General features: G+C 38.5%; 2 protein-coding genes across 2 annotated transcripts; both read left to right on the plus strand.

The window, feature by feature from the left end:
- Window positions 1–9769: 9769 nt before the first annotated feature.
- Window positions 9770–12751, plus strand: LOC111030939 (zinc finger MYM-type protein 1-like). Its single transcript, XM_022310681.1, has 4 exons — window positions 9770–10430; window positions 10584–11230; window positions 11351–12052; window positions 12428–12751. Exons 1-4 carry the CDS (start codon window positions 9770–9772, stop codon window positions 12749–12751), a joined length of 2334 nt encoding a protein of 777 aa, XP_022166373.1.
- A 5873-nt stretch (window positions 12752–18624) lies between these two features.
- LOC111030947 lies at window positions 18625–19380 on the plus strand. Its single transcript, XM_022310691.1, has one exon. The coding sequence runs from the start codon at window positions 18625–18627 to the stop codon at window positions 19378–19380; it is 756 nt and encodes a 251-aa protein (XP_022166383.1).
- Window positions 19381–23421: the final 4041 nt, after the last annotated feature.

The raw sequence follows: 23421 nt of genomic DNA on the forward strand, positions 1-23421 counted from the left end.
ACGCTGGCTATACTAGACCATGTAACGCCGCGGTCATGGACGGTGTACGCGCGAACTATTAGCGCTAGTAGTCATTGGCCCCAATTTAACATGCATAATATAGGATTAACAATGATTTATCTCGTTTTTTTAAACTAAAAAAAAATCATTAATAACACAAATTCAATTTATGAAAATTTTAAAATTGTATATATAAACCCTTTACGTCATTTTTTGAGGCAAATACACCAATTGTTTGATAAAAAGTGGAACTTAATGATTGGAACATGAATACAAGGGCATGATCTGCATAGTCTTTATGGCTGTCATTAGATAAGTCATTTCCATAATCTTCTAATCCTGTGTATGTTAGTGTGGAAGTGTTGACATGTAAGCTTTTACGTAGATTAACAGAATCGAATAATAGTACGCCATGTTTATCCATACTAGACATAGTTTCAACTCTTTTTGAAAGTAATTGTAAGAAATCTTGGTCAAACCCACATGTAGTTTTAATTAATGATAGATGATTTCGAACTGTCTTTGGATGTGAAAGTGGTAATAATGCACTTGTCCTTAAATATTTGTATGCACTAGGAGAGCGTATATTAAGTAGCAAACATAACATTAACCAATTTTCTGAGTATCTTCGTGATTTTGGATTTTTAGTCTTACTAGCAGCAAAAAATTCAAGTATCAATGTTTTTTGGGATTCATTCATTCCTTGGCACTTTTCTATAATTGATTTTTCACTGTAATTTTCCATCTGTTTTTTTATTTTTCACAATTCTAATTTGAAATTTAATATAGTTTGCTTACTTCTAATACATTTTTTTTGGATATTGTGACAAGTTCTTCTTAGTTTGTAAATTACTGGTTTTTTAGATGATGATAAAAAAATTTTTGGTTTGCAACCTTCTCTCTTTCGTAGTTGACGCATTAATAAAACATTTCGTAGCCTGCTACATCTCAGGCAATTTTTCTTTTTATCTTTTATAATTTTAAGACAATTGTTATGCACTAATTGACCAGCTGAAGATAATTTACATATTGCCTTTGGCACATTAGAAAATTCATCTGATTTAGGTATTACATGACAAAATTTAATTTTTTCAAACGCATTGATATTCTCTTTAAATTCATCTATATTTGTAGCTGGATTAATACCAAGAATTGAACTGTCAACTATTTGATCAAAAATACCAAAAATAATTGTACCAGATTTTTGTACTTTTATAAATTTTTCAATAATAGGAATTGATTCACCCAAGTGAAAAGTTACAAAACAAAAACTTGATACATCCTCAGTTTCTTCACATTTTGGTGAACATAAAGGCCAATTTATAACACAATGAATATTTTCACATACCAAAATTTCATTAAATAAATAACAATTTTCATACTCTTCACTATAACAAGATGATTCATTATGTTCAAAAATTGTGTTTAAATTACTATTACATTGTTTTTCTGTATTGCATTGTGATTGAACAGGAACTGCTTTGCGGCCTAATCTTTTTTTTTTTTACTTTAGAAGAAAGATAAGCTGGTCCTGGAAAAATTGATGGCACAGCATCTTCTCTGCGTTTAATGACCTTATAATGACCTTATAAGGTATCTGTGAGATAAAGATTAAATAAGTTAATACATAAAATAATACTGTATAGTGTACAGGTAAAACTTTATATTAAAAACTTAAACAATGTTTTGAACAATCATTTATCAATATTTTTAATAGGTAGCCAACATTTTTGAATAATTCAATATAGAAAATAAAATATTTATTTGTTTAGTGAAACAAGTGAAATAATCTGATTTTTTTTTAAAAAATACATTCATTTGACTCAACCCAATTTATAACTTCAGCATAGCAAATAATTGAAAAACGGTTGAAATAATGCAGCACAACAAATTCATACGTCTTTTTGATAAAATAAAAAACGATTTGTCATATATTTGTAAGTTGAATGAATCGTGCAGTGACCATTCCGTCAAATAGTGTGGATGGGAACTATGGAGGGATAAAATCCAGCAAGCTACACTCGCGACCGTCAGTAATATATTACGATCGTTCTCTCGTGTGCGGAGTAATAGTATTTTAAATAAAGTATTTTCTTCAATGATTTCGGGTATACATGAGCCAATGTTACCATTTGAAAACTTGATATGCCCAATATTCTTTGGAGGTTTATTTGCTTATTATTTAAAATACCAAAGTAAATACTTAGATACATATCATGGCATAATTTAATTTTTGGTCTTTATACATTCTTTAATCGGGCTGTTATGTTTGTAGGATAATGATACATATGTTTATTTAATTAAATGGAATTAAATGACACGAAAGAAAACATAAGGTAATTTTTAATATTTAATAAAATACAAAAAGATACAAATTATATGAAAAAAAGCCATATTGACTAATAACGACAAAACTATATATTTTTAAGGTTAAGTGCACTCGAATATTTACAGCTACATCAAACCGTCATGGAACAAAACATTAATACGAAAATAATTTCAAAAACTAGGCAAATGACAGAGTTTTTAATAACACAGCCAAACACAACTTCTTCTTCTGAGGTTAGTTACTCTATACTCGATTTGATTGTTTTTATAATTATTTATTATTAAATAGTAGTTAATAGTTACTACTACTAAACGTAATAATAAATATTAAATAATAAGTAAAAAAATATATTTTCTTGTTTATGTTTAAGGCGCCCCCACAATATATTCCGCCCAGCGGACACCACATACACAAGACCGCCCCTATTGTAAAAGTTTTACAATAATAAAGTATACAGGATATATTACCAGAAGGATGAAGTTTAATGATGGTTGGTTAATTTCAATATCTTCATTAAAAATGCTGTTTCATTCCTTAAATCAAATTAAAGTTACAAATTATGTTCTTTATACAAGGTGTCTGAATCATGATAAATTAGAAAATTGATTTTGTTATTTCCGCTAACAGCATGGAAACAATTTTAATCCTACACCAATCGCGTTTTCTCGGTCATTTAAAAAAATTTTTTGTGCTAGTTATTTCAAACATTCTCCAGGTACAAATTGCATTGATGATTTAAATCTATCATAATCTGAAAAAATTCTTAATTTGAAGGATCAGATATAAAAATCTTTTTAAATTTAAATGTATTAGCATTGGTACAGTTCATTATAGACTTCAACGCGTGGAACACCGAATGGGGATCCAGAGTGAACAACCCCAGGGGTTGCTTCCTGTCCGACTTCGCAATCAGCCTCGGTCTGCTACTGGCAAACTCTGGGTCTGTCCCCACGTTCGTGAGAGGAACGGCCACGTCCGTGCTCGACGTCACGTTCCACCGAGGACTGAGCCTGACCGGCTGGCGGGTCCTGGAGGTTGATTCGCTGAGCGACCACGCTTCCGAGCAGCAGACGCCTCCACCTCACGAACCGCATCCAGCGGCCTACCATGGCTAGTCGGTCAAAAAGAGAGACGCTGAAGCCCTCTTCAACTACCTCCGGGCCGCGCGCCAAGAAACCGCTGAGGGACCTATAGGTGCGGACAGGGCTTTGGCTTCTGCGAGAGCGCTGGACGACTTCTTCACCGGTGCGTGCGAGGCGTCTACGCCGAGGTGGAGACTGGGTCCCCCGGGCAAACGCCCGGTCTACTGGTGGACAGAGGAAATCGCGGAGTTACGGCGGAAATCCCTAGCCTCCCGTCGGGTGTACCAGAACCACCTGAGATCCGTGGACCAGCGCGGAATGCAGGAGGCGCGATTCGATTTCATCTCCGCCAGGAGGAATCTCCGTTCTGCAATCCGCGAAGCGAAGAGGAAGTGTTGGTCCGACCTATGCGACCAGGTAGAAGTGGATCCCTGGGGCAAGCCTTACAAATTCGTAATGGGGAAACTTGGCTCCCGCAACCGGGGCGCGGGCTGTAGAGGCAGAGAGGCCGAGATAGCAGACTTCCTCTTCCCCCCCCCCCCCCCCGACGAATTGGGACGAGGCACCCTCTCCGGTTGTCCTAAACCTGTTCGAGGACTTCGACCCTGTCTTGAACACCCCTACATGCTCGAGGGTGATCGCTCTGTTCACGGCCGACGAGCTGTCCCGGCCCACCAAGAGACTATCGTCAGGGAAATCCCCAGGGCCATCGGGAATTCCTAACGAGGTGCTAAGGCGATACGTGATGACTAGACCCAGGGCCGCACTGAGCGTCTACAATGACTGTCTATAGGCCCTTATCTTCCCACCGCGTTGGAAGAAGGCTCGGCTCGTGCTCATCCTGAAAGGGCCAGATAAACCCCCCGAAGCTACTTCTAGCTATAGACCCATATGCTTGCTAGACACTCAGGGTAAGCTGTTGGAGAGACTTCTCCTCCAACGTCTCGAGGCTCACCTGGATAAGCACGGCGGCCGTAGAAGGGGGGCGAACCAGTTCGGGTTTCGTAAAGGTATTTCCACCGAGTCGGCAATAGATATGGTCCTGTCCATAGCAACAAATGCCACATCTGGCACCAAGGATCTCTGCGTCCTGGTGACGTTGGATGTGAAAAATGCTTTCTATTCGCTCCGTTGGCCGGTCATCGACGAAGCTCTCCGGAGGAAAAACGTCCCCGAATATCTCGTGGAGATGCTTCGGTCCTGGCTCACGGACAGGGCGCTCCTAACCGGTGATGAGATGACTCCGCGGCTGGTTACGTGCGGGGTGCCCAGGGGTCGGTCTTGGGCCCGACACTGTGGAACGTAGCCTACGACTCACTCCTAGAGATGAACGTCCCACGTGGGGTCCACCTTGTCGGGTTCGCCGACGATCTCGCGGTGGTGGGCGTGGCCAGTACGGGCCAGCTGTTTGAGGACGCCATCAAACCGGTCCTTCGGTCCATCGACGCCTAGATGACGAGCAGGGGTATCGAGCTCGCTCACCACAAGACCGAGGCAGTCATCCTATCCATGAGGTGGGCCTTCGTCCCCCCTCGCCTCGAGGTCGGCGGTCACGCGATCGCCCTGGTGAAGGACCTGAGGTACCTCGGAGTCACGTTACGTGCAGCTCGTGGCGAAAAAGGCTACAGCTTTGGCAAAGCTCATGCCGAACATCAGCGGGCCGGGGCAGTGGAAGAGGCGCCTACTGGCCTCCGTAGTGGAGAGTCAGCTCCTCTATGCCGCCCCCATCTGGTCAGCCGCAGTCTCGGCGTCCGTGAGGACCACCAGCGCGCTAATACGCCCCCAAAGAGTAGTCGCTCTGCGAGTGACAAGGGCGTATCGGACGGTGTCCGACGAGGTCACTCTTCTACTGGCGTACATGCTGCCTGCTGACCTGCTCGCGCAAGAGAGGGCGAAGTTGAGAAGGCGTCGCGAACAACCCACACTTCCAGGAGCTCCGCCGATGTCTTTGGCCCTGATGAAGGCCACCGAGAGGGAAGCGACCCTGGGGCTATGGCAACTGCGGTGGGCCTTTTCGCCTAAGGGCCAGTGGACGAGGCGTCTCATCCCGGACGTCAGGAGGTGGATGCGCAGGCCTCTCGCGGAGATACCGATGACGTTCCGGAGGACGCAAGCGCTCTCCGGCCACGACTGTTTCCAGTATTACCTTAATCGAATGGGCAGGGCCACCAGTCCTCTGTGCGTGCAGTGCAGGGACGCCGTGGACACGGCTGAGCACACCCTGCTGTCCTGTCCCTACTGGGAACACTTTATGGTCGAACTCGCAGGTCGCGTGGGCCATAGGTTATCGGTGAGAACACTTTCTGACATAATCTGCAAGGTAAGCCTCCATCTTGTGGTAAGGTCCCTCCGCTGATATCTTGGGCTCATCAGCTCCGAGAGCTTCGGGGGCAAAAATTTGCCCCCCGAGGGCCACCATCAATAAGACCTCGAAAACCATAACCCTCCAGCCCCCCCCCCCCAAGGGGCCGCTGCCTGCAAAATCGCCAACCCCCAGGACCAAAACCCTAAAGCCAGTATGTCCGATAACGATTTATACATGCTGGAGGAAGACAGTGAGGATACTGACGTGCGTAACATGTCGCCCACCTCCCGGTACCTCGTCACGGGCGAGCTTCCTACGACGTCAGGAAAGAAAAAAATTGACACTAGCGAAAGCCCTAGCGCCGAACAGGACCCGTCCGACATTGAGGCAGGATTGAAATTTATCAGGTTGATATTACATTCCGCGGTCAACGTGACTAAAATGAAACCTAACAAGGATGTCCCAAGGATCCCCCTCCTGGAGTCTCTTCTGGCTGAAATATCCAAGGTCCTGGACGGACTCCTGACAAAGAAGGGCAAGCTTGTCTCCCCTCCCGCGTCCCCGTCCCTTAAGGCAAAATACAGCGAACCAGAGAGACCTGTCACGGCCGATGCGAGTACGGACACTATTCTGACCTCGAGCTGGTGGGACAGCGAGGAAGCGTTTGAGGCGGATCGCAGGAAGAATAAGAGCTTGCGTAAGCCACAAGAGGCTGGTTGGCCTAAGCTCGGCCAAAACAAGGGGACTGAGGCAGAGTCGGCCCTGGACACGGACGCGGAAGCACCGTGGTCCAACGTCGCCAAAATAAACATGAAGAGGCGGTAGACCGTCATGGATCCTCGCCCACCCGCCACCGCGGCACGTCCAAGCCCTCCCGCTACACAATGACCGTCTACCAAACCGAAGAAGTCGCCAGCCATCCTGATAAGACCGGCCACGGGCAAATCGCACACCGACACCGTGCGAACCGCACACTCGTGCGGTCTATCGGCACAGGAGATCGGGACAAACGTGACGATGATGGGATGGGTTACTGTTGCTCGAGTTGGCCAAGGCGTCAAAATCCGCAGCAGCGGCCAAGACCATCGCTCAGGCCATCCACGCCAAGCTCAGGGATTCTGTTGGGAAGGTGTCCCAACTTGGCGTCCAGACAGAGGTAGAAATCCTCGATTTGGACTCTGTTTCCACCGCAGCTGAGGTTCTTGAAGCGCCGCCATTCCGGGAGAGAATGAGTCAGCAACAGCAGCCGAACTCGAGGCTATCTGCGACGTTCGCATATGGTCGGTTCGAGCGGGCCAATAAATCGCGACGCCCAAGATGAGTCGTCATGCGGCATCTATAATAACTAAGGTTCCGGTAGGCTGGACAGTGTGCCGAGTCTGCCCCAGGACCCTCCCCCTCAAGAGATGCTTCAGGTGCCAGGCCTTCGACCACAACTCCAGGAACTGTAAGGCACAGGACAAGACGGGCGCCTGTTGGAGGTGCGGCGAGGCCGGCCACTCCATGAGAGAGTGTAAGGCCGAGGAGGATCGCTGTCTGGCGTGCGAAATGGTGGGTCTAAGAAAGACGACTCACAAACCCGGTTCAGGCGCCTGCGTGGCGAGAATACAGGCCGCCGGCTCAAAGGCCACTATCCAGCGAAATGATTAACTTCCTCCAAATCAATTTAAATAGGAACTGGGCCGCAGAACAGCTCATGTTCCAGACAGCCGTCGACTCAGAGGCGGATATCCTGCTGGTCAGCGAGCCGTTCTACAAATATGGACGCGAAGACACGTGGTGCCTAAGCACCGATGGATTGGCAGCAGTGGCGGTTACTCAACGCACACCACTCACCCACGACGGTCAGGAAGCGAGCGATGGGTTCGCCTGGATGCAATTCGGAGAGCTGACAGTGTTACTGGAGGCTCGGAACTACAATACATGAGTTTAAACTCTTCTTAAGCCGTCTCGAGCTAGAAGCAAATCATCCTCGTAGGCGACTTTAACACGTGGAACAATGAGTGGGGCTCCAATGTTCGTGAGGGGCACGGCCACGTCCGTGATCAACGTCACCTTCTTCCGCGGCCTGGACGTCGACGGGTGGCAGGTCCTGGAGGCAGACTCACTCAGTGACCACGCCAAGTACCGCCGCACGAACCACACCGAAGCTGGTCGGTCATTCAGCAGGATGCCGAAACTCTAGGGCAGTACTTTGATACCAGGCCCATGGACCCAGCCATCGGCCCAACGGGGACCGACAAAGCCCTGGCTTCGGCGAGATCCCTCGACGAATATTTGGTCGGCGCCTGTGAAGCATCGATTCCGAGAAGGAGACCAGGGCCCCCGAGGAAAGTACCCGTTCACTGGTGGACCGCCGAGATCACCGAGCTCCGCCGCATCTGCCTGTCCCTTCGAAGGGCATACCAGAGTCGCCTGAATCGTGCTGGTCAACCCGGAGTACAGGCAGCAAGAATCGAATTCACCGCCGCGAGAAGAAACCTATGCTTCAAAATAAGGGAGTCGAAAAAGAAATGCTGGGCAGATCTGTGCAGTCAGGTGGACAACGACTGCCTTCTTGCACTCACTTACCCGCCCCAATGGAAGAGGGCCAGACTGGTGTTGACTGTTGATACGAAAAGCCGAGTCGCCCTCCAGCTACAGGCCGATATGCATGCTGGACACGCCGGGAAAGCTCCTACAGAGGCTTGAATCCCATCTCGATGCCCACGGAGGAAGGAGGAGAGCCTCCAATCAGTACGGGCTCCGCAAGGGCGTCTCTACCGAGTCTGGTGTGAGTAAAGTACTCGCCATCGCCGCAAGCGCCGCGTCGGGGAGAGGCCCCAAAGACCTGTGCATGCTGATAACGCTTGATAAATGCTTTCAACTCTCTGCGTTGGCCCATCATAGACGAAGCCCTCCGGAGTAAGAACACCCCGGAGTACCTGGTCGAGATGCTTCGATCCTGGCTCACCGACAGGCAGCTACTTACCGGCGAGGAACAGACCGTTAGGCGGGTCTCGTACTAAAAAAAAATAAACTCAAGCTTTCCGACGAAGCACAGAACCTTATAAATATCGAATAAATAAAGTAAAAATGTATATACAAAAAAGTTAATTTTTCCATTGTGCACTAAATCCATTAAATAATAAAGCATCCTTTTTAACTATGATGTGTATGTGGTGTATCCAACACTGTGTCTTTGACGGACGTGAGTTCACCTCTTGTCTGTTGTTTTGCGTTGTACCAGAATTGGTTAATATTTTTTTTCTCGCACAATATAGGTATGCAGTGTATTCTTCATACCAAAACTCCTGGCAATACAGGGTCTAGGACACTTCGCCGCCACCGTTTCGTCGTTAAATATACCACCACAACTCGTACCAGAATATACCAGAGATCCAGCAGTGACACCAACAAAAAGAAATAATTTACAGTGATGCCTAGTTAGCGGCACTCGTCGCTACGCTCCTCGGCGCCGTCGCTCCGCCAGTGGCGTAGCCAGCGGGTAGGCCTGGTAGGCCCGGGCCTACCCACTTTTTTCCAAAAAAATTTTTTTATCCTTTTAAATATGTAGTGTATATGACTATAATATGTATTTAAAATAATAGAATTAATATTAATATTAAAACCGTATTTACAATATTATTGTAAAGACGGTTTTAATCATCGAAATTAAATCCTGATGGTTTTTAATCGGTTCTGCAAATCAGTTAATGACACGTCTTTTATTTTGAGTGTTATGGTTTAATAACCGATAAATTCCTGTTAATCGGCATCCGTCGAAATGTATAGTGCATCAAAGCCAGTGTATAATATAATATTAAAGCCCGACAGCCCGTATTGCCCGTTTCCTACAATATGATAGATATTAATCTTATCCATTCAATTGACGATTATTTCCAAAAATAACGAGACGGTAATATAAGTTGTAGTCGGATAGATACGCTTGCGATTGACGATTAGTTTAATACTAATCGCACTGCGTGTCTGCGTCACTCCGTTCAAATTTAATACAACTTAGTGATTATATTTCGCTTATATTTTTACTTAGTCCGTCGCGTTGCTCGAAAAATGGAACGTTTTTTAATCACACCAGGTAATTTAAAATCAACTGCTGTTTCAACTGTTTCGGAGCCTAATGACCCTGAATCAAGTGCGCGTACACCAATATCAGATACAAATAAACAGTTGAATTTAAACATTTTTGATATTAGTGTAACTTGTGAGGATACCGCTGTACAACCTGTCATCAGTTTTCCTCGTACTTTTATATCTGGGAAGCAACGTAGCTTTCAAAGCAGTTGGTACAATAAGTACCCATGGTTGGAATACTCAATTAAAATGAATGCCGTATTTTGTTATTATTGTCGTCATTTTCCTTCTCATTCGCAAATTGAAAAAGATGTTCTAATTACTGGTGGATATTGTGATTGGAAAAATATAAGTAACATGACTAAAAAACATGATAAGACTACTTCACATAAAAATGCAATTGCTAAATATGGCGCATGGCTATCAACCAAAAAAACTGGATCAGTTTCGACTCAAATAAATAAACAAGTCAAGGAGCAAGTTATAAAAAATCGAGCTATTTTAACAAGTGTAATAAGGTGTGTTTTATATTGTGCACGGCAAGATATCGGACTACGAGAACATCGAAGAGAAAGAAATGAAGAGTTCAATAGTGAAAATTATGATGCAAGTTTGTGTTCACGTCATGACGTAAATGAAGGTAACTTTTTAGAAATTATAAAATTACTATCCATCGAAAATGAACATTTTAAAACAAATTTTAATTTATTACCTAAAAATAGCAAATAAATATCGCCTGAAATACAAAATGATATAATAAAAGCTACTTCAAAGCTTGTATTACAATTAATAGTAAATGAAGTTCATATTGGGAGCCAGATATTTAGTTTAATTGTAGATGAGGCAAGAGATCAGTCAAAAATTGAACAAATGAGTATTTGTATTCGATATTTGCACAATTTAAAAATTAAAGAAAGATTTTTAGGTTTTGTAGAATTGAACGATTTAAATGCTCAAGCACTGTGTGATGGCATAATATTTTTTTTAAATAATGTTGGTTTAGATGTTTCAAATTGTGTAAGTCAATCATATGATGGGGCGTCAGTAATGTCCGGAGCTTTTTCTAGTGTTCAAACAAAAATAAGGGAATTAGCACAAAATCCGTGTCCGTATATTCATTGTCATGCTCATAGGTTAAACCTAGTTCTAGTTGATGTAACGAAAAATATTCAAGAAGTAGATGAAATACTTGGTTTATTAGAAGCTATTTATGCATTCCAATCGGTATCTACAATTCGTCATCATGCTTTTTTACATGAAACCAAGTATAAAGTACCACAACATTGTGAAACAAGGTGGGTTTCAAAACACAAGGGTATTACATTTTTTAAAAATCATTTTATTGATATTTTAAAAGTTCTTAATGCATTTAGAGAAAGTACTAAAAAACAAGAAGCTGCAGAGGCAAAGGGTTTGGCCATACAGTTTGCTAAGTTTGAAGTTATCATAATAATTGTGTGCTTAAACGAAATATTAAATATCATTAATTGCTTATCAATTAACCTGCAATCAACTACTCTTGATATAAAACGATGTACATTTTTAATTAATGCAACCAAGCAACAAATATTAGATTTACGTAATGATGAGAAGTTTTTTGAACTATATGAGCAATCATTGGTTATTGCTCAAAATTCTAAAATACCTACGCCATCAAGTGATAATTTGTCATCAAAAAGAACACAGCAAAATTCAAGTACTTTGGCCGATTATTATGTAACTATTACCACTGGTAAACGTAAAAGAATGGCTTATTCATCTGATGACATGAAAACAGAGCAAAAAAGAATATTTTTTAATATTTTAGACGTAATATATTTCGAAATGAACCGGCGTTTTAATACAAAGGATGATATGTATGCAACTTTAGAAGCTTTAGACCAAAATTCATCAACCTTTTTAGACAGTGAAATAATTTGTCGTTATGCTGAAACATTTCCATTTTATCGATCAAATGAATTTATTACCAAATTAAAATGCCAATGTCAACTGGGAAAAACCTTATTTTTATCTGTATCTGATATTTTTGAATTATATCAAGAAGTAAAAAAATACAAAGTTGGATTTGAAGAATTAACAAAAATTATTGAAAATGTTTTGGTAGTTCCAGTATCTAGTGCCTCAGCAGAAAGGAATTTCTCGACGATGAAAAGAGTAAAAACATATCTGAAGTCAACGATGACAAGTAGCAGACTAAATAATTTAACTTTGCTGTCTATTGAGAGAGAAATAAGTGGAAAATTCATAGAAAATCCATCTGCTGTAATTGACGAGTTTGCATCAATGAAAAAAAGAAAATTAGAATTTTCAATCTAAAACTATTTTAATAAAGCTATATCTTTTTTATTAATTTAATTTTATACTTTTAGTTTTACAATATAAGATAAATCTGTGTAATATGCCTATAATAAATGTAGAACATACGGTATTCTGATACTTTTTTATTTTATAAAACTATTCATTGGTAATCCTTACATCAAAATATCGGGCCTACCCAAAAAAAAGTGTCTAGCTACGCCACTGCGCTCCGCTCCGCAAATCGAAAATATCCCTTGACTTGTTATGCAACACCACCTAAAGTTGGTCACAGTGTAACGGCTGTTATACCATAGTACAACTACTCTTATCATTCAAAAGCTTATCACTACCGAAACGGTGGCGGCAAAATGTCCAGGTCCGAGAAATACAGTTGGTTATGTCATACTGCATGGTCAGTACTCGGTTTCCATCGGACTGGACGACGGGCACGATGCTTTTACATACGTCATGCACCGGATTGTGTTCAAGCACGTAGACGTGTTCTTCATGTACTTCGTGTCTGACAACACGAACATGTGTAAACTGTGGTACGGCGTAAAAAAGGGTGAAACCGCTTGCCAATGTCAGAAGGATATTAGTGGTAATCGTAGTGTGACCGCAATACCAACGAATAACATGTGTAGTGACTATGTAAAACAGTAGGTATTGTCACCAACATTGGCTTTTTGAATTATAATCGTTTGGCGGGGTTTTCGTACTGTGAGTTTTGTGTTGAGGTATCGGTTCGTATCGTGCGACACATTTACAATCTAGCTGGGAAAAATGTCTTAAAGTTGTCACAACTGTATTTAGAATATATATATAAATATAAATGTTCTTAATATATCTAATAAATTAATATGTATGATTTGCAACTTCTAAAACATCGGTGTTTTGCCATAGATGCAGTATTACCTAATGGTTTTATACACAGCTGTTGTTTTTATGAAAAAAACGTATCCCTTGAAGTATAATATAAATTGACGTAATCATCCGTTTCGTGTGATTTTTTTTTTCTTTGTTAGCTTAAAGTATGATAACATAACAATGAAACTTCATTCTTATCAGAATATGTTATGAACAACTACCAAGTTATATATTCAATAAACAATAAAGATTATAAATACTGATAAAGTTATAATAGTATAACACTCGCAACAGTCGCAACTCGCTCAGCAATTTGAATTTTAGTAATTTTACATATTAATGAGTAATAAAATTAAAAATAAAAGAATGGTAAGACAATATTAGATAAGTAAATTATGAATTTTGATTTAAAAACAACAACATTTCAGCTTTTTTTGTGTTCAAGCAACAACGGCGATCGGAAATTAAAAGACCTGCCTTAGAATAGACAAGCTCGCATGGAACAGATGATCCTAGACAACATAACATCCTCCTTGCCAAAACATTTAAATATGGGTAATTATACTTATGATCTTGCCACCATTCTAGTGCATCACAGTTTCTTTTTAATACCGGTTCTTCTATATAACGTTGCACCTCTACGATAGCCCGTGATGTTGATGTTCCAATCGAAGGCTGCATTTGGGAAACACATTTATCGATTGACTCCCAAATTGAAAATGGCTTCATGTTCAATTGATGTAGATTCTTATATGTATGCCGAAATAATCTGTGCTGTGAGTTCCACTATATCATTCTTTACTGAGTTAAGCATGTGTTCGTTGTGAATGAATGGTAAGTTCTTAAACCGTGGATCAAGAAACGTACATATTTTTAAGGTCTTGCTATTTTCTATAATTCCCCAATTTTGACGATCTCTCATTCCATTTAATAAATTATTAACTAACCTTAAAGTCCTGAAAGAATAATTTTCATTTTTCATAGACATTTTTCAGCCCTTGAGCAATAACTATAACTAATGAAGCAGTTATGTACTGATCTCCGCTCACAGCTCTAGGAGCTTTTTCAAAAGGTCGTAAAATATTACAAAACTCTTTGATAAATATCCATTCATCGGAATTCAAAAAAGGTGGTGCACTGTCCAATAGTCCCATTGTTCCCCGTATAGAAATCTCCAAGCATGTAGAATGTGGAATTCCACCTCGCGGCTACATCTTGTTACACACTTTTAGTGGGACATAGACCCCCATATTTTTTTGATATGCAACTAATTTATTATTTGCATTTGTACTCTTCCGAAAATGAGTACAAATCTTTTTGACTTTATCAATGAGATCATTTTCTTTTTTTAAGTGCAGATTGAACAATAAGGTTTAGGGTGTGAGCAAAACAACCAAAATGTTTAAATTTCAACTGTCCTAATGCATTTTGAATGTTGTAGGCGTTGTCAAATACAGCAAATAGTATTTTTTGTCTTAAATTCCAATCATTTAAAGTTTTATTAATTTGCTCAGAAAGATTATCGCTTGTGTGGTTCTCAATAAAGGAATGGCAATTTAATAATATAGACTTCAAATTGAAATTGTTGTTAATAAAATGGAGTTATGGCGATGTAACTTTTGTTATCCCTAGACGTCCAGCAATCTGTTGTTAAACAAGCCATGTCTAATTCATTTACTATTATTGATTTAACCTCATTCACACACTTTTCATACGCTGCTGGAATAAGTGTTTTGGAAATGGCATGGCGGTTGGGAATCTTGTAGCCTGGGTTTAACATATTTACAAACTCTTTAAACCTTGTGTCTTCTACTACACTAAAAGGCTGTAGATCTTTTATAAAAAGTTTCATGAGTGCAGTATCTAATTTTTTTTTGACCATCAACAGACATTTTTTTGTGAGTAAAATTTGTAATTGCCAACTGTCTATTACGTTTTAATGGATTATATTTTGAAATTGGTGTTATCTCATGTACAGAATTTGCCTGGTTAACAATACTACAGCTTGGTTCAGTCAGTGCACTTAGACTCTTTGCTACATTAGCACATGAAGAACTAGGTACAGGATCGTCAATATCAACTGCAGGCTCATTCTATATAAATTAATAAAATATTTAAAAAAATAATTTTATAATATTTTAAATAATATTGAATATAAATAAAATGTATTGTATATTTGTATTTTCATTCAGTATGTGAAGTAGAGTAAACAAATTTTGAAACAAAAACTTCTACTACTTTTTGTGTATTTAAGTTGAATGCAAATTTGAAATCAATATTATTTAATGTGAAGGTTACCAGTAATGTATCAGTTTCTGTATATAAATATATCAAATGAACATTGTTGAGATGCTTTTTTAAGTTTGACAAACTAGTTTTGTATGAATAATTTTTATTACAAATATCACACTTAGCTATACTTTAGAAAAATGCTTCCAAATGTCACTCGTTTTCCTATCTTGACTCATTTTGAATTGTTTTACAATAAAACAAAATTAAGTTCCCAACTTGTAATAGGTAGTGTGTGCTGTCTAGTGTCTTAACATTCAACACTAACAAAATAGAAATATCCTGTCCTCACTCTATACACATTAAATGTTTATTATTTGTACCATAATTTTTACAATTGGGTATTTTTATTTTTATTGTTGTAAAAATCTACATTTAGACATGTATAAATAATAAATATGCCATAAATAAATATAAATAGGTCAGTGGCAGATTAAGCAATTTGCCGCCTACAAGCAGGAGATTTCCCACTCTTTCATCATCAACAATTTTTTTATTAAACAAAAATAGATAAAGAAATATATTGTTAATTAAATTATTCTTTATTATTTTAAAATTAATACAATAGGTAGTCAATACGATTACAAAAATTTATTTTCGTTCGGCTTTTGAGGTTTGCAAATGTATCAATTATGTCTCACCTAAAGGCTAATACCTATTAGTTATAATATAATATTATAGGTATACGTTTTTTTAAATCATCTTCTTAGCTTGCCTGTAGGGTAATCCGAGTCCTGACACTGCACATTAGTATAATACACAGCGATTCTATCCCAAAATACTCGTAATCAATTTATTATTCTAATACATGGGTCATATACTATATAGTAATTAGTAACAGTCACAATTTTTCAGTAACAGTTACTTGGAATAACAATATCTGACAAGTAGCAGTTATTTGGAATAACAGTATAACACTATCTGACAAGTAGCAGTTATTTAATATGATTCTAAAATATTAACGTAAAGTAGCAGTCACTGCTATTTTCACTGTTATTTTTTCAGTAACAGTAGCTACTGCTACTGAAAAAAAATCACAGTTAACCATCACCATGTATATTATACTGCACGACTGAGCCGCCGATCACCGCCAGACACCGCGGCGATCGCTTTGCATTCTGATTAGTAGAGTCATCGGTGACCGCTCTCGATGCACAGCGCTAGTGTCGCCGCAGTGCATACAGAGAATCATCATTGGGGTTAACGTATTTTTGCAATTAATCAGATTAGAATATAAACAAACACGCAAACGTAATATTACACTATGCATTCTATTTTTGTAATAGCTTACATACCAAATTAAATTAGGAAGCATTCGTATACAATGTTTATAAAATACAAATTTTGTAAAAGATACACCTCAATATAATACAATTTTCAATTTCAATTTTTGAATGAAAAAAGCTAGACTTTTAGTAAGTACTGAAAATGGTTAAAGGTTGCCTGCAAATGATCTGGTGTAATCACATGCGCCAAGAGGCTAACTTATGTTATTAAATCACACCTAAATGTTTCATTAGAATAATAATTTTAACTACCTATCTTGTTGTAATTTAAAAATATTATTCATGGGTAAATGAAACTATTAATGTATATTAGGTATTATATTTTATACACAGAATGACATTTTCAAATACAAAGTTACTTCAACCTATTGCATTATTAATAGTAAAATAAAAATATAATTACCAGGGTTCGGGACTTATAGCACTTAAAATCATCAAAATAAGCGCTTGAAAAAGCACTTAAAAACATGATTATAAGCACTAAAATAGCACTTAAAATTTTAAAAAATCACGAAAAAAACTAAATGCAATTTTTCTTTATTACATTATTTTAACACTTTAAATCAAAAAAAAAAAAAAATATGTTACAAATATCAAATCTTTTTGAGTAGGTTAGGTACTTCTTATAGATTTTCTGAAAAATAAATAAATTTTTTTTAAGAATAACTAAAGAAAAATTGATTAATTTAAAAAAAAATGTATTTTAAAATGTTTCTTACCTTCTCTATTGCATTGAATAATTAGATGTTTTCTTAAATTTTCAAACTCAAAAGCCCTTCTGTTGTTTGATAGTATTGTTTTAAATGCCGAAAACGAACGCTCAACATCTACGGATGTGATTGGCGCGTATTTAAAGTATACGATATCGTCGAATTCTAAATAGTTTTTTCTATGGCAAAAATGATGCATATTGCAAAGACGATCGAACCGATTAGTAGATAAGCACACAAATGCGGGTCCCGGTGTTTATTACTGAGAAATATGATACAAAGTAGAAAAAATATTTTTAATTCTAGCCTTACCAGTTACCGTGGAAAAAAATAGAAACTAACTAAAACTTCTAGGTTTACGTGTCATAATTAAGAAAAACTGGTCAAAAAAGCAAAAATTATCAAAATAACTTGAAATAAGCATTTTTTTGAAAAATCGCTGAAAAAAGCAAAAAAAAGCACATTCAAATTTCATAATTGAACGTGTTGTAACATGACATACACTTCTATAGCACTCTGCTACATTTTAAGTCAATCCATAAAAATAAGCAAATGCTATAAGTCCCGAGCCCTGATAATTACTAATCAAGTTGTAAATTTATTAATGAAGTTGAAAAATGATTATAACTTCGGGACGGTCTTGTAAAAGATACTTTAAAAGTATTCAAGTATATATATAAATACTTTTTTTTCATACAAAAATGTATTTTACCTTTTTGACTTGACCTAATGAAATTATATGTAATTTAACCATTAGTAAACTGAATTTATTTTCAATTTGAGCACTTTCTGCTTTTACTGAAATAAATTAAAATATAAAGATATAAAAGCAGCATATTTTGATCTTTGTGTATATACTATCAAATATTAAAACTTGGATGTAATGTATTGTACAGACATGAGTAGTTACTAGCTACATCCTATATGAAAGTGGCAGTGTAGCAATACATTTTTAGTTATTTTATCATCAAAAAAATATCTTTTTTTTTTTAAATAATATTTTTATTAAAAGTGACAGTCGGTCAGTGTTGCCGGGTTGGGCGATCGTTCGTGAATTTGGTTATCCTTATGTGGTTATTGTTAGGAAACTTTAACCGGCTAGGGATCAGTAGAAGTTAAAATAAAGCTCAAGTCAGGATTCTGGTACCTAGGTATACATAATTACGACGAAGTGTGTGGTATTCGGCGTTTAAACATTTTAAACGGTATTTGACTTATAGGCTAACTTCGATTGATAAGGACTCATCCCTCAGTGCCTGTTTCTTCATGTTCTTATACTGAACAGCCGATTCAAAGTTCAACGACGAGTGCTTTGCCGATTTCTAGTAATGTTGGTCTTCGATGTATTAAAGATGAAGCAATAAGGGCTGAGCTTTTATGGACAATGAAATGTGTCTGGTCTAATTATTCTGCTTCATCATGTGACGGAATTGTTAATATATTTAAAGTGATGTTTCCTAAAATAATTCCAGATGAGTTTTCTCTTGGCAAAAGTAAATTTGGGTATTATGTAACTGAAGCTCTAGGCCCATACTTCAGAAAACAGTTGCTGGCAGATGCAAGCAATGCTTATTATTCATTACATTTCGATGAGACAACCAACTCTGCTGATTTTAAAGAGTTGCAAGTTTCTATACAATATTGGTCAGAACATGAAGAAAAAATTTTATTCAAACATCTAGAAACTTTTTTTAATGGGAAAGCTACAGGTGATATTTTAGCAGATAACCTTTTAAACGCTTTGAAAAATGCAGATTTGCCCCTTACAAAATTACTTATGTTGGCAAGGGATGTTCCTAATGTCAACAAAAAAGTCCAGTCTATAATAAATGAAGTTGTACGAAAGAAACGAGGGACATCTTTGCTTGATATTGGGTCATGTAATTTGCATATTGTACACAATGCCTTTCGCAAGGGGTTAGAAACATTTGGAGCTGATATTGGTGATATGGTAATAACTGTGAATGCATTTTTTGATGGATGGCCAAGTCGTCAAAAAGCTTTCTTGGATGCACAGATGAAATTCAACGTACCACAGCATTGTTTTGTAAAACACATTAACTCTAGATGGCTTACCCTGTCTACTGCTGCAAAAAGACTTCAAGAGCAATGGCCGGCATTGGAGCAGTTTTTTCTTTGAGATATTCCTAAAAGTGCAACCCCGAATATGAAAAAAAATTGTACAAACAGCCCAATTCAAAAATATTTCAAACTGTTTAAAAAAACTCGTTCATGAGAGCAGAAGTTGCGTTTGTCATTGAAAGTGCAGTTATTTTCGAACGTTTTTTACTCATCTTCCAAAAAGACGAACCTCTGAATCATATTCTATTTGAAGAAGTAATGGAATTAACAGCAACTGTGTTGGGAAGAGTGTGCAAGCCCGATGTACTGTTAGATTTAAACAACGTAAACTCTCATTTCATTTCAAGTAATTTCTTCCTACGAATCGTATTAAATGCGGTGACAATACAGAAAAAATTATATTAAAAATGAAAGATTTAGACCAACTTCAGTTTAAAATCAATGTCAGAGACCATTTTATTGCTGCAGCTACTCATTTACTTAATAAAACTATAATCGCATCAAGTGCCACTACAAAATATTTTAAATGCTTAAAGCCAGAAGAGCAAAAGGAAGAAAAAAGTATTCGTAGCACAAAAAAAGTTGCTCGATTATTACCTATCTAAGTATCTGAAACAGCATTATCTGACGAATGGTTGCTACTTCAACTTGACTCAAATTGAATAACAACATCAAACAACTCGTCACGTATTGATTGTTATTGGAACAACATATTTAACATAAAAAATGCTATTAATGAATGTAAATATCCTCTTATAACTAAAGTCGTTAAAGCTGCCCTTTCTCTTTCTCATGGTAGTGCATCAGTAGAGCAAGGGTTTTCCATATCTGGACAAATTATTACTCCTGATAAAGTCAGAATGAAAGTTAAAACACTTAACGCTAAACTCAATATAAAAAGTGCTCTAAGAAAGGCTGAACTAATTCCAATAACTAAGTAACTTATAACTGAAGCACATTTTGCATACAGAAAGTATAAAAGTCCTTTAGAAGAAGAAAAAAGGAAAGGCAGACAAAAAATAAATTGAAAACAAAGATATAGAAGAAGAAAAGAAAAGAACTCAATTATTAAACGAACAACTTGATAAATCACAAAAAGATATTAAGATATTAAAAGATAAATACAAAGAAGCCAAGAAAAATGAAGTTTCTCAGAAGAATGTTGCTGAAAAAATGATTGAAGAAGCTAGTTTAAGATTAAAGAATGCTGTAATGAAAAAAGAGTTCAATGAAATACAGATAGTGCAGGCAATGTTAGAAGGCGCCCAAACTCTTCACAAAGAATATAAACTGAAAGAAGAAGCTTCTGCAGTTATTAAAAAAAAAAAAATTAAAAAAAGGAAAAGCAACCTTATTTCCTCGTTTATCGAAAAAAAACAACGCAGAGATTAAAATGTATTTAGTTTTCAGTTATTTTTTATTTTTATTTGTTTGTGGGTTACATTAATAATCATGCTATTATGTACATATGTTTGATTGGTATTTACTATTTGCTAGAATCCCTGTAAACCGCACTTTGTCCACGACAATCATAGCAACAAAGACGTGGAGCCGTTCGGAAAGTTCGTGTTCGACCGACATTTCTTCCGTGTCGAGAGTCGGCGGGATGGCGCGGCTCAAGGCATCTACGTGTGCCATCCGGCTGCCAGATCTGAACTTAACTTCGAAATCAAACTCTTGTAAGATTTCAGACCATCGTGCAATTTGTGGCTTGACGGTCTTATGGATATTTAAATATATTTACGATTGACAATCTGCCACCACAGTGAAATGTATACCCAACAAGTACTGGCGCAGACGACTAAGTGACCATATGACAGCGAATAACTCTAGCCGGCTGCTGTGGTACTTCGCTTCGGCGTCGGTCGTCTATTTGCTGACCATGTGCAAATCGGTGGTGGTCGGTCCTTGTAGCAAAATTCTCGACAGTGCCACTGCACTAGCGTCAGTGTGTACCTGTGTCACTGCCGCCTTCGGGTTGAACATGCGCGTTACATAACAATTTGCAGAGCGTGGTAAATTATTTTTGTTGTGCTTCACCTCACTCGTACGCCACATCCTTCCCGGTGAGCTGCGTCAACGGAGTAGCCACCCTGGCGTAAATGGCAATGAAGCGTCGGAAATATCCGGTGAGGCCCATAAAACAACGCACCTCGTGTGCGTCCTGGGGCTGCGGGAATGTCTTGATCGCGTGTACCCTCTGTCCTGGTCGTATAACGCCTTGAGATACGGTAAATCCGAGGAAGTCCAACTCACTCGCACCGAACGTGCACTTCGCAGGTTTCAATGACAACTTAGCTGTGCGGAGCGAAACGAACACCCGTCTAGCCACGACGAGCATTTCTTCCCAATCTTCAGAAGGAATGATGATATCGTCCAAATATACATATATCAACCCCTCGTCCAGCAGTCCCTCGAAAACGGTGTTCATGGTTCACTGGAACGTACCGGGCCCCTTTCAACCCAAACGGCATTCGTTCAAACCTTGCGGTGGTCTCTTCCGTGACGAATGCGGTTTTCTCTTTGGCCTCCTCGCTCAGTGGGATCTGCAAGAACCCGTTGGAGAATATCCGGCCCTCCACGAGCCGAGATAATAGGTCGTCGATATCCAGCATCGGATATGGTTGATTCTGTGTTTGTTGATTAAGGGGATTGGAAGCGGTGATTTAATAAGGGGTTGTGTATAGGCAATTCTATGTTTTTTCTCGTTACGCAGTGTGTTTGTGTGCAAAGTAAATGATCATTTGTGTGCGTAGATACGGTTGGAATCCGTCGTATAGCCTCTAATGTCTGTGTTGGGCAGCGCTAGCGACACGCGACGTATATGTATTATTGTTATTTTTATTTTATTTTAATACGGGCCGCAGCCCAAAATACAGGAAGTAAATTTACATATTATAAGTGAAAACAGAAATGTGTTATAGGCATAACAATTAAAATAGAAAAAGAAATAATACAGAAAAAAAGAAATTACAAAACTTAACTTTAAACCAAAAAAAACGGATCCTCATTAGCAATACGCATCATCCTATTTAGTGGTTTGTTTCGTGCATCATTTGTTGTACACAGTGGAATACTGAAAGGATAGGAAGAACGGACCTGGACACAGGGAATTTTAAAGTTTACTTTGGGTAGAAGTTCAGGACAGTCGATCGACCCATTGATGAGTTTGACGAGGAAGACATTGTTAATGGTGATACGTCTATCGGCCAAAGACTGTAAGCCTAGCCTATCTATTGACTATTACTGCATCATAATCATGCGGACTATGTTCAATATTTAATAAATATGCTGCAAAGCTCAAAAACTTCCGTTGGACTCTTTCAAGTTGATTCATATTGCTTGTGTTGTGAGGGTTAAATGTAATTACAGAAAATTCAAGAATAGATCTGATGAGCGCACAATATAAGGCTTTTAGTGGAGTTATCAACTTAAAATCGTTACAAACCCGCTTAAGGAATCCAAGAGCTTTTAAAGCTTTACAGCATATCGCATCTATATGGTTATGAAAATGTAGGTTACTATCATAGAAAACTCCGAGGTCTTTCACAGTATTCCATCCAATAACAAGATAGGTTCCACGGAGTGAATATTTAAACTCCATGTGAGTCCGACCTCTATAAAAAGATTTTGAACAACATTTGGAAACATTAAAATCCAAACCAATATTTACAGCCCTGGCATCCAGAGCACACAAGTCATTTTGAAGTAATTGACAGTCATGTACTGAGCGAATTTCTAAAAATAGCTTTAAGTCATCCTATAGTTAGCTACATTAGAAACATCACTAGATTTAAATATAGGCGTTATGGAACTAAGTTTGAGTATTTCAGGGTAGGTTCCGGAATCGAGTGATTTTTGAAATAGAAGCCATAAGGGGAAACATATAGACGATCTGAGCGAGAATAAGAAATCACCTGAGATACCATCCGAGCCAATATAATTATTTCCTTTCAGGCGTGATAAACCTTTTTCAACATCAGATATATCAAAGAAACCGTTGCTCGGAAGATCATGTGGCTTACATCCTAAACTTTCATTTACAGCACCATAATCTTCGTCGGGTTCAGCTATCATTTTTTTTTTTTTTTGTTCGAGG

This window comes from Myzus persicae, unplaced genomic scaffold, assembly GCF_001856785.1.
Source record: "Myzus persicae strain clone G006 unplaced genomic scaffold, MPER_G0061.0, whole genome shotgun sequence".
Lineage (NCBI taxonomy): Eukaryota > Metazoa > Arthropoda > Insecta > Hemiptera > Aphididae > Myzus > Myzus persicae.

Bases quoted from the DNA above. Each gene is read 5' to 3' on its own strand.
- LOC111030947 (XM_022310691.1), top strand. From the start codon at position 18,625: ATGAAATGTGTCTGGTCTAATTATTCTGCTTCATCATGTGACGGAATT.
- LOC111030939 (XM_022310681.1), top strand. From the start codon at position 9,770: ATGGAACGTTTTTTAATCACACCAGGTAATTTAAAATCAACTGCTGTT. The intron at 11,231-11,350 runs GTTATCATAATA...AATGCAACCAAG, and splicing joins TACAGTTTGCTAAGTTTGAA to CAACAAATATTAGATTTACG. The intron at 12,053-12,427 runs GTAATTGACGAG...ATCATTCAAAAG, and splicing joins TCATAGAAAATCCATCTGCT to CTTATCACTACCGAAACGGT.